The sequence below is a fragment of the Mytilus galloprovincialis genome, chromosome 6 (genome assembly GCF_965363235.1).
Source record: "Mytilus galloprovincialis chromosome 6, xbMytGall1.hap1.1, whole genome shotgun sequence".
Classification (NCBI taxonomy): Eukaryota; Metazoa; Mollusca; class Bivalvia; order Mytilida; family Mytilidae; genus Mytilus; species Mytilus galloprovincialis.
Window position 1 is genome coordinate 16,911,575 of NC_134843.1, and position 13,306 is coordinate 16,924,880.

The 13,306-nt window shown below is 32.3% G+C and overlaps 1 protein-coding gene across 2 annotated transcripts in view; it reads left to right on the forward strand.

The window, feature by feature from the left end:
* LOC143079076 (uncharacterized) overlaps positions 1-13,306 on the forward strand; it is an 85,860-nt gene that overhangs the window by 15,383 nt on the left and 57,171 nt on the right. The window contains exon 5 of one of the 2 annotated variants that reach the window (XM_076254239.1): positions 754-1,075. The exons of the other annotated variant lie outside the window; for it this stretch is intronic. Coding sequence (XP_076110354.1) covers positions 754-950 — 197 coding nt within the window. The 3' untranslated portion in view covers positions 951-1,075. Of the gene's footprint in view, positions 1-753; positions 1,076-13,306 lie in introns of those variants that run through there. 2 annotated transcript variants of the gene reach the window in all.

The window sequence follows — 13,306 nt, forward strand, 5'->3', positions numbered from 1 at the left end:
GTAAGTCTTTCACATAAAAAAAATTATACCTACAGGCAATAGTAGTATACCGCTGTTCGATAGTTATAAATCATTTTAACTGAAACAAATCTGAGTAAAATAACAACACATCAAGTATAAGAGGAAAACAACGAAACAACGACACAAATGAAAAAAAGAACTGCTGCAAAAACAAACGCCAACATATATAGGAACGAATTATTAATGACAGCTGTCATATTGTTATACAGCTCGCAGGAAGACATGCCACCCACACCCACCACGCCAATTTATTCTGAGCCAACCAGTTTTTGCGCTAAATCCTGGGTGGATTCGAAACCAATATATTTCAAACACTCGAACCTATACTGCTACACCAAGATGCCAGCCCACGTCATCAATAATACAGTTAACATTCATCGGTCCTTCAATCATTCTGTTGCACTTTAAATGGACCGTCGTTTTAGTAAATTGTTTAGATATATAGAGTTAAGCCATGTGCACGTACATGATAAAGAATCCTTAAAATACCGTTTAGCTAGTTCGTAGGTAACCTCTTGCCATACCCAATTACAGCCGTTTTCGCAGACATTATATTGTGTTTTAGCGCCTCCACTGTGCAACACAACATTGATGTGAGGTCAGTTCTTATTTTTTTGTGTCCAAAACGATTAATTTCCTGCATGACACCTTGGTATTTTGATTAGCAAGATTTTTTTATATGTTTAACAGTAAGTTTTATGCAACAAAACTTATCTAATATTTATGTTACAGCTGATGTTTTTGTGACATATGCGAAGGACATAGAATCTGATCAGTTACGTCCGGGTAACTTGTATGACCCGGAATTGTCCGCTTTTACAAGTCATGATGTCTTAAAAGATTTGGAAAAAAAACAGAGATGTTTCAGTGTATATGACACTTATAACAACACGCAAAAAGAATCTATTGTCCGTTCTATATCACGATAATTGATACTTTGGAGAATTATCATTGATATCTGTTTGCAATTCGTTTTTTAATCCTCAATATTTTTGGCAACCGCGTGTATTTTTTACTTTTTCTTTTATCTATACTATTAAACGAGAAGACCTCATTTTGTGTGTCGCTTCTCTTCTTTCCACAATAAATTAATCAACACGCCTCTGTGTCCTATAGGTACAGTGCATAGCCGCATTTGTCATCCATTCATATGATTATTCAGATTGAGTTATTTTTGGGAGAAAAGGCATCCAGATATTGTCCCTTCATTGGACGAAATTTTAAGTCTGATAAGACTTCCGGTTTGTGTTTTTCTGTATACTTTGAACATACATAAACTAAGAATAAAGTGTATTTTCAGAATTCTATCTGCTATCATTTTCAAGTTTACTATCCACGGCGGTCACAGAGTTTATTAAATAGATAGGGTCTGTATACTATATCAATGACCACCATGGATCGATTAGTAAACTTAGAATTGAAAGAAAATACACTATATTTATATAGTAATGAATGTTCATAATATACAGATAAGCGCTACAATTATTCATGTGAACTTTTGATACCTTTTCTGAAATTCTCCAGTCATTAAATATTTTACAAAATTCATTGATTACAAAAAAAATGAGATGCTCCGTCATTGGACGAAATTTTAAGTCTGATTAGACTTCCGGTTTGCGTTTTTCTGTATACTTTGAACATACATAAATTAAGAATAAAGTGTATTTTCAGAATTCTATCTGCTATCATTTTCAAGTTTACTATCCACGGCGGTCACAGAGTTTATTAAATAGATAGGGTCTGTATACTATATCAATGACCACCATGGATCGATTAGTAAACTTAGAATTGAAAGTAAATACACTATATTTATATAGGAATGAATGTTCATAATATACAGATAAGCGCTAAAATTATTCATGTGAACTTTTGATACCTTTTCTGAAATTCTCCAGTCATTAAATCTTTTACAAAATTCATTGATTACAAAAAAAATGAGATGCTCCGTCATTGGACGAAATTTTAAGTCTGGTTAGACTTCCGGTTTGCGTTTTTCTGTATATTTTGAACATACATAAACTAAGAAAAAAGTGTATTTTCAGAATTCTATCTGCTATCATTTTCAAGTTTACTATCCACGGCGGTTATAGAGTTTATTAAATAGATAGGGTCTGTATACTTGATCAATGACCACCATGGATCGATTAGTAAACTGTCACCATCTTACGGTGTTTATATATCTCAACTTTTACGATTCGCTCGTGTATGTAACAATGTTTTAGATTTTAACGAGAGAAATTTATGTATTACTGAAAAATTATTACACCAGGGTTTTCGATATCACAAACTAGTCAAAACATTTACTAAATTTTATCATCGGTATAAAGACATCATTCGTAAATATAGCTCAACACGCAGACTTCTTATACGTTCAGGTATTTCACATCCAATTTTTTATGGAAATATTCTTTATAAAGCACAGAGGTGTCAGTATTCACCTTAGAAACTTACAAAACCTTTGAATAGACTTATTAAGAAGGGATATAATTACGATACTGTTGTCAAGTCATTAAAGATTGCATATTTTGGCGTTAATATTGAGTCACTGATAAGGTCTTTGCATCGGAACTAAACACATTTATTCTAAAAACAGTTGTTGGCATGACACGGGTTATGTTCTTCTCATATATGTTATGATGGTATGATACTACACCCCTAACGGGAAGGATTGTGCCTGATATTCATATGATGAAATCATAATCTTTAAGTCAGTTTAATTGAAGTCTGGAGCTGGCATGTCAGTTAACTGCTAGTAGTCTGTTGTTATTTATGTATTATTGTCATTTTGTTTATTTTCTTTGGTTACATCTTCTGACATCAGACTCGGACTTCTCTTGAACTGAATTTTAATGTGCGTATTGTTATGCGTTTACTTTTCTACATTGGTTAGAGGTATAGGGGGAGGGTTGAGATCTCACAAACATGTTTAACCCCGCCGCATTTTTGCGCCTGTCCCAAGTCAGGAGCCTCTGGCCTTTGTTAGTCTTGTATTATTTTAATTTTAGTTTCTTGTGTACAATTTGGAAATTAGTATGGCGTTCATTATCACTGGACTAGTATATATTTGTTTAGGGGCCAGCTGAAGGACGCCTCCGGGTGCGGGAATTTCTCGCTACATTGAAGACCTGTTGGTGACCCTCTGCTGTTGTTTTTTATTTGGTCGGGTTGTTGTCTCTTTGACACATTCCCCATTTCCATTCTCAATTGTATTAGAATTGAAAGTAAATACACTATATTTATATAGTAATGAATGTTCATAATATACAGATAAGCGCTAAAATTATTCATGTGAACTTTTGATACCTTTTCTGAAATTCTCCAGTCATTAAATATTTTACAAAATTCATTGATTACAAAAGCAAAAAAGAAGATGTGGTATGATTGCCATGTTGAGACAACTCTCCACAAGAGACCAAAATGACACAGATATACTATTAAACGAGAAGACCTCATTTTGTGTGTCGCTTCTCTTCTTTCCACAATAAATTAATCAACACGCCTCTGTGTCCTATAGGTACAGTGCATAGTCGCATTGACATCCATTCATATGATTATAAAGATTGAGTTATTTTAGGAGAAAAACGAGAAAAAAGGCATACGGATATTGTCCCGTCATTGGACGAAATTTTAAGTCTGATTAGACTTCCGGTTTGCGTTTTTCTGTATACTTTGAACATACATAAACTAAGAATAAAGTGTATTTTCAGAATTCTTTCTGCTATCATTTTCAGGTTTACTATCCACGGCGGTCACAGAGTTTATTAAATAGAGAGGGTCTGTATATTATCTCAATGACCACCATGGATCGATTAGTAAACTTAGAATTGAAAGTAAATACACTATATGTATATAGTAATGAATGTCCATAACATACAGATAAGCGCTAAAATTATTCATGTGAACTTTTGATACCTTTTCTGAAATTCTCCAGTCATTAAATCTTTTATAAAATTCATTGATTACAAAAACAAAAAAGAAGATGTGGTATGATTGCCATGTTGAGACAACTCTCCACAGGAGACCAAAATGACACAGAAATTAACAACTATAGGTCACCGTACGACCTTTAACAACTAACAAATCCCATACCGCATACTCAGCTTTAAAAGGCCCCGAACTGACAATGTAAAACAATTCAAACCAGAAAACTAGCGGCCTTATCATGAACAAAAAATGAACGAAAAACAAATATGTAACACATAAACAAACGACAACCACTGAATGACAGGCTCCTTACTTAAATGTTCATAACATACTAAATGTATTATGTTCATATTGAAATTGATAGAAAACCAAAAATTGGGAATTTTGGAAATAAAGGAGGGATAAAAAAAAACATTTTCCTGTCCCCAATAACCTATGACTTATGATACTTTTGCTGAAATTCTCCAGTCATTCAATACTTTACAAAATTCTTCCAACAACACTTTACATACTTTAAACTACGCTCTGAATGCCCGCGATTTCGCGGGTGTGTTCTAGTTATATTTAAACGGTAAGGGATCATCAGATAACAAACTCTTAACATGAATTTTAGTTGTGTTTTTCTTATGTTATGTTGTATTTTGATGTAGTGAGTTTTAATTTCAGTTGATTCGTGAATCCTATAAATGTATTTACTTGCATTGTTAAAATGATACTATAATATAAATGATACCGATGTCAGTTCATATGCCAATTGTTTCTTGATAAACGTCTATAAAATGTGTGTGTGAATCAAAGCTTGAAAAGTGAAATAACTGCAATGTTCTGATGTATTGTCAATTGACAAAACATGAAGGGGATATTTACTTCATAATGTGAACAATATAATATAAATATGTTGCATCATTCAAATCATAATTATCCAAAGCCTTGGCTTAGTGGAGAAGCTGTTGTAGTTTAGTATTGTTTTGTTAATGAAAATTTATGAGTGCTTGTATGTTTGTTACCAAATTTTAAGGAGTTTCTACGTATGTTTGCGTTCTGTGTTCATTGATTTTGACGTTCATATTAAAAGACTTAAATATATTTATTTCAAAGTTTTATTCCATATATTATAGTTTCCGTTAAGATTATGAAAATCAGCATGCTTTTTCGTTAAAATTGAGAATGGAAATAGAGAATATGTCAACGAGAGAAACAACCCAACCAAAGAGCAGACAACAGTCGAAGCCCCAAAAAAGGTCTAAAACGAAGCGTGAAAATCCCTTACCCGGAGGCGGTCCTCAGCTGTCCCCTAAATAAAATTGTGTACTAGTTCAATGAAAATGGACGTCACACTAAACTCCATAACATATACATAAAATGAAATTAAAAAACTTAAAAGACCTTCTAAGGCCAGAGTGTCCTTACTTGGGACACAAATGCGACAGGTTTAAACACGTTTTGTGAGATCTCAACCTTCCCTCTATACATCTAGCAAATATGGAATTAAGTTACACATAGCAATTTGCACAGTTAAAACTAGATTTAAAAGAAGTCGGAGTCCGATTTCAGAATAGGTTACAAAAAAGTCTTAGTAAAACAACAATGATACATAATGAACCAAGGATATTCTATACTAATTTTTCATCCTTTTAATAAAAAATGAATTTCCCCGATGCTTGTCGAATATTGGTAAAAAAGCGTTTGTCCCCGCAAATACAGTCGAATATTGTCAAAAGCATTAGTTCACGCAAATACAATCAGTTCACCATTTAAATGAAGGCAATCAAAGTAGCTTTTCCTACTTTAAATTTAGTACCACCTGATATGAATAGTATGCATTTTACTACAATAAAAAACTCATATATAACAGCAAAAGCAAGAAAGACTTGGATCATGAAAATGGCAGTGATGTCAAGTGGTTGTAAATTCGAAGGAGTAAATGTATAAAAAGAAGACGTACTTAATCTTGAATGACATTTGAATTGAATGGAATATATTATAAACAATGGAATATATAAAACATATGCCTGCAAATGATGCCTTTGAAATATAAAAAAGGAATTATTTACATCAAGAAGTATATCTGTTTGAATCGATATACTTTAACGAAAACCGAGCGGTCAGGCTTTGGTATTAAACTATAAATGTGTAATCCTTAGTGTGTTGCTATAATAATGTGTTTTATAACAATGTATAAGTATATATATGAACTAAAGTTATTACTGGCGACCCTACTTTTTGGTAGCGTGGTACTCTGATATCGTGGTTCTTTGTGGTATTCTGGTAGATCTAAGAATGGTTCTGTATAGGTTTTTGTGGTACTTTGTGGTATTCCGGTAGATCTTAGTTTGGTTCCGTTTAGGTTTTGTATGAATGACAGACTCGTTAAAATTCCTACGGGTGCGGGAATTTCTTCTACATTGAAGACCCATTGGTAGCCTTCGGCTGTTGTCTGTTCTATGGTCGGGTTGTTGTCGCTTTGACACATTCCCCATTTCCTTTCTCAATTTTATTGTATTTCCTTTAAGATGCATTAGTATCAACAATTCACACAAATAGTATATCTCTCAGCAGTATTCTAGTCTAACAAATAAATACTTTATTAACCTTAGAATATCGTGAATTAAAGAAAATGTTAGCGGACATATATATATATATATACCTCGTAATCGGCAAATGGTAAATCAAATTCAATGTCAAAAGATAAGGTTTCTCACGAGAATTTATTCTCTAAATGCAACTTGTTAAGGAACTAACAAGCCCACATTTTACGGAAATAGTCTGGTTACTACTTAGTGTAGTAAATGGTTTCGGTACATGTATATTTAAATCGCTTGGAATTAGCGTGTGTTACTTGCCTAGGGTAAAGTCGTAGTACTGAAGTCTTATCCGTTTTCTCCGCCGTATTTATACTTAGGTAAACCAATCAACCGATTTGGTTTATCTTTTACCATTTTGGCTTACCATTCACCTAAATTACCAAATCCAGAGCCGACGTCATAACAAAAATAGGTTATGACGTCATTGTGATGTACGTCATTTAAAGTAAACAATTCACAGGTGTTCCGATTGTAAAAACGTAGACAAAAAGAAAAAGTAACAAACATAGTTACACAAGAAATATATAATAGGAACAGTCAATTAACGGTAAGGTTTTAACAACATTATCACACAATTTTAGGGAAAACAAGTTCCATTTCAAAGGACCCCCATTTCGTTACACTACATTAGCTAGATGTAAACACAACAATAAATACAAATCACAGATGCATGTTTATAAAATATGATACTACAGCATACACAAACGTGTTTAATGTCTTTAAAAAAACTATATTTGAACTTGTTTAGTAATTTCAAACCGTAATATACTTTTAAAGACAACATTGTAACACATACAACTTTTGTTTTATCACTCTTTATAACATTGACAATACTCGAAAAAGCTGGACTGCTTTTGACTGAACCCCGGTCTTATAAAAAATTAATTCATTTTAAAATTTATCTTATTTATACAATAGGATTTGTAATTTCAACGTCTGAATCGAGGGATATACATATTATATGCATGCATTTCCTTTTTTACTAGTATTTTAATTTGTTAGTGCATAGAAAAAGTTTAAGTCAATTTTTTTGTAAGGCTTTATTAAATTTTAACAAAAGAATTCAATGTTTGGATGACTGATCATAGCTATCTAGCGCATATACGAGTTTGTATTGTATATTTTTATCAATATTGATCAGGTCTGTGTACCATGTCTTACCAAAAAATATGAACATCATATATTCGTGAAAATACCCGATCAACATGAAAATATTCGAAGAACAGTATCATACCGGACAACACTTTATACCTAAAGTGACTATATTCATAAATTTATATAATGAGCAGCTAGTGCTATTATACTTTGATTACCTGGTAACTCTATTTAAAATTGAGAATGGAAACAGGAAACGTATCAAACAGACAACAACCCTACCAAAATGAAATAACAATCAAAGGCAACATAGTTTATGTGGCTATATTATAAAATGTGCATGTATACATTATTTTCATTGGGAGATGAAAGAATCTGTACATAAAAGAAGTCTTAATATTGAAGAAGGTGTTATAATATTTTTCAAAATAAAAACTTATTAAAGATGCAGGGCTTTTAAATATTTAAATCAAATGAGCGTTTGTTCTGCATAGAAACTAAAAGTTGCTCTAGCATTTATGCATTTGAAAGGCTAAAAATACCACGAAAATATCGAACATTTTTTAAACGTTGGGCGTTACAAGCTAAGTGTAAAACAATCTGGGAAAAAGTGTAGAAAATGTTAGTGTTTCCAAAAACATGAAAAATTCCATATTTTATATACACAACAAAATTATATAAAAAGTACGTCTCGATGATTTTGACAGAAACACTAAAGTACATGATAACTGTGATAGCCTAGAGGACGAAATGTCCATCAGCAGTGTCATCGATAAAGTACATATAATAAAGATAACATTAGTATATCGCTGTTCAAAAGTCATGAATCGATTGAGAGAAAACAAATCCGGGTTACAAACTAAAACAGAGGGAAACACATCAGATATAAGAAGATATGCGTATAGATGAAACAAAAACAAACGCCATTTAAACATACATAGAAACTAACGTATTGATAACAAGCACCATATTCCTGAGTTAATGCAAGAAATTTTAAGAATAAATCGTGGATTGAACCTGGTTTTAAGGCTAGCCAAACCTCGCACTGAATGACAATATAATAAATACCGCTATAATTACAACATTGTATGAAATGAATGCAATACAAATGAATGGAAGAACACGTAGGACAGAGAAATACATAAATCAATAATGTAATAGTATATTTTGACATGGTTAACCACTAAATAACAACGAACACTTACAAATAATTTACGACAATTCACAAAAACAACATAATACAATTACAAACTAAGCGTCACACGAATGTATCAAAAACTTTTAAAAAGTATAATTTGATGCACCAGACGCACGTTTCGCCTGTTTAAGACTCGTCTTTGCCGTAGTGAATCAACTTTTTTGGTAAATGTATACAAGACAAAACAAACAACCATGTGTATAAAAACAATTAACAAATAAAAGGAGAAAAACTACATGCAAACACACGGTGTTTCATTAAAGATAATAACCTTTTTATTTATTTAACAACAGATAAATACAATAGCAAAAGTACATATTTAAATTTGAGTTTTAATAGGAACCCAGTACATCTTCAAATTAAGATTTGGCAGTAATGTAGATCGTAGTTGCTAAGAAAAGGACTTTTCTATAGAAATGTTTTCTTCAAAAAGATAATGTACAAAATATAGTTCCATTTTCTATATAGCTGAAATTGAGGTAATTATAATAACCCGATGTTTAAATCTCGTAAACCGATCAAGGAAAGAAAATATCAAGGTAACAATAAAAATCTGAGGAAATCCCTAAATTCTTCAAGGAGTGTATGTGTGTGTATGGTTTAACATAGTAACTGTTTATGAATGGTCAGTAACGATAAAAAAAAAGTTATTCCAACTCTTGAGTATGTAAATGCACCCAAACCAGGTGAGGCTTGTATTTTATGGTTTAAAATTAACATTTTGTTACAAAAATGACAAATAAATACTGTAGTCGTTAGTAGATATAGGAAGATGTGGTGTGAGTGGTACACATCTGAACTACACCGGGTAAAGGTAAGAGGAAATACTTTGGTGTAGTGAGTTACGTTGTAATATTTGTTTGTCGTCAGTGCGCCTATGCCTCTTAATCAGTCAAAATAGTAACGACCTCTAGAAACGTTTTATTTTTGCTTGGGACTAAAAAGCAAAAACCTATTTTATAGATATGTACTAGACAACTGCATGTTCACGGGAGCTTATCCATGATTCGTTTGTTCCAAAGAGAGACGGGGGTAACGAATGAGGTTATATCATGGATGTCATTATTTACATATTCATATTTTTTTTCTCGTTTCTCCTTATTAACCTTCCTTTCTTCCTTGTTTTATTATTCAATAACTGTTGATGTTATAATAGACTTGAATGTCTTCCCTTTACTTTAAATGAGAATGATATTTCATATTTTTTTCTGTATTTTAATTTGGTAAATCCAAATATTTCACCCTTAATCCAAATGTTATTACAAATAATCTTTATATGTTATAAATAATATATATAATTTTTTATTTGACCACTCATAATTCAAGAGGTTTGCTTTCAAAATGTATGTTTTCATACCTCAAAAACAACTTAAGTTTGGTCTTTAATATCTAAGGTGTCAGGCAATATGTCCTGTTTATGATTTGCATAATTCAATCCCTGAACCGCACTTCTGGATTAACCTCCATAAGGAATGCTTCAAACTAATTATTTCAGACATATGGGGCCCTTTATAGCTTGCTGTTCGGTGTGATTGGATTGCATAGATGAGTTGAGTAGAGGTGTATAAAGATAACTATTCAGCCATAACATTTTAAATAAAACTATTCAGCCAATAATTTTAAAATACAACTAACTTGTTTCTGCCCACGACGATGTCACTGACAACATGACGTGAACAATTGACAAATGCCTCAGTACGAACCCAGTTTGTCCCGAAAAATCGTAAAATACAGGGACGACCACGAAAAGTAAAAGGTAACATTATTTTCTGAATAATCTGTAATGTCAATTGATTCATCGTTTCACTAAGTAATTAATGCCCATTAATAAGAAGTAAATATACAAGAATTCCAATGCGCAGCGCATCTGATAATTATCAGTGATGTTTTCGTCACGAGTTAAATATTTTTCGATATTTGAATTCTTTGATTTATTTTTCTTAAAAATTAAAGTAGAAATTTTAAGGAACTATATCTTTTTCTATTCATTAACAATCTGCTTTGATTCTACGTTATTCAACAACGTCTTTGCAACGCCTATTGTTGTATGACATCTGAGGAGTAAAATGACAGAGTTTAATTCACATGTGAAACTATCGGTTTTTATTTCACTGGGAAATCACGGTAATTTATTGCAACCAATGTAATAATAGCTAATAATAGTTTGAAATGTCTCTTGCATTGTGTTTTTCTTGAAACAAATTATATGCACATGAAATCAAATACAAAAAGTAAAGACAAACAGACCAATGATAGAACATCAGACAAAACACAGAAAACTGAAGACTTAGCAACATGAACTCCACAAGTATTGCTTTAAATAATCTAACGAATATAGTGCACACTTTTAAATGAGATATTGCACGGATTATACAGTGTGCACAACATGTATAATGTTATTTCTTCATAAATATAATTAATACTAGTATTGCAGTCATTCCTAAAACTAAAGGATACATTACATAACGCATATATGTCGATCCAGTCTCAATAAAAAACAATAATAACAATATATAAATGACCTCAAGAGGTCAACATACTACATTAAACTGGAGACACTTAAACAGGTCGAGAACTCTAGATTTTCTGACGTCAGAATATATTTGCATAGTAATTTCCAAAACACAAGGCCAATATGGCCTTGAAAAACTGACCAATCGACTCAATGAACTACAATGCATTGTGGGCTACTACGAGTAAACTACTACTTAAAACACGTGGAATTAGTGGGAAAACAGTCAATTAATATATTGTCTGGGACTCTCATTATCAAAGTTTTTATTCTGCAAATATATTTAATGTAAAATATATAACGTAATCTTCAATTTGCATGCTCAGATTAAAAAAATATTGTTTATTGGCTTCACGATTCGACTTTCTTTTTCGCCTTGCAAAAGTAGTTGAACCGGTTTTGTGCCTTGTTATGAATTGAACCTGCATTAATTTCACGACATGACACAGTGAAATATCCAATGAAGTGACCACTGCCCAGTAAGAAAATCATTTGAGCTCTGTTATACCTGCATAATGTCATTGCAAAATCATTTCTGCCTAGAAAAACATGAAACTTTCATTGAAACACTTCGTTCTGTACTGAATGTGTATTTTTTTTATCAGGACCTGAACTAATAGTAAGAACATCATAATATTCAGTATGCTAAAAAGAAGTGTTATGAAAGCGGCAGGGGCGGGTCCAGCCATTTTATAAAGGGGGGTCCTAACCCTGGACAAAAGGGGAGGGGGTTCCAACTACATGTCCCCATCCAAATGCACTGATCGTCCAAAAAAAGGGGGTCCATCCCCGGAACCCCCGCTCCCTGGATCCGCCACTGAGCGGGTACGGTATATAGCTCAATAAATTTTTGATAGTTTCATCCATCGATAATATCCGTTTGTTGCTAATTTTATCACAAAATATACCTCAGAGGCTGCTGTCCTGTTGACATATGTAAAATATCTCTAATATTAAAAGTCTCTGGATCATAGTGGGTGCCATATTACCTATTATTATTTTTCTAAAACGTGCTTTGTATATAGAAATAAGAAGATGAGGTATGAGTGCCAAATGAGACATCTTTCCAACAAAGACATAATTTAGTAAAGTAAGCAGTCATAGGTCCAATTCTGAAAAGTAAGTTATTAATGACCCAAAAATTACTTGTGTAAAACAATCCAAAAAAAAAACAAAACAAAAAACGGCCCAATTAAATATATAAAAGGACAAGAAATCTATCCCATCCAAAAAAAATTATTTTGTATAGGAGCCTGTATTTCAGTGGTTGTCGTTTGTTTATGTGTTACATATTTGTTTTTCGTTCATTTTTTTTCATATAATTAAGGCCGTTAGTTTTCTCGTTTGAATTGTTTTACATTGCCATATCGGGGACTTTTATAGCTGACTATGCGGTATGGGCTTTGCTCATTGTTGAAGGCCGTACGGTGATCTATAAATGTTAATTTCTGTGTCATTTTGGTCTCTGTGGACAGCTGTCTCATTGGCAATCATACCACATCTTCTTTTTTTATTATAGACCCAACGCTGCGATTTTCACAAAACATATCAAATTTTCCACCTTGTGACACATACATATGGATAAAATCATTACAGCTTATTTCCTAATGCATGTGGAGCAAAACTTTGGTTAGCTTGCTTGCTTTGTTTATATATTGTACAAAATATAGAATATACAAGTTAAACTATGCCTATATATATATATATATTGTTTAAAGATGTCAATCTTATTTTCAAAGCTTGTATAAACAACTATACAAACAAAGCAAGCAAGCCAACCAAAGTTTTACTTTGCAGGTTTAAGAAATCAGCTGTAATGATTTTATTCAGTTTGGCAAATGTCCGAGCCCGTTAAAAACGAACAAACTGAAACTACAGTTGCTGACTTCACTACCTTCAAAAAAAGGGGAACAGTTTGGAAGTCCCATATACTTATAGATTTTGTTAACACTGCCATGTATGTAAATATTT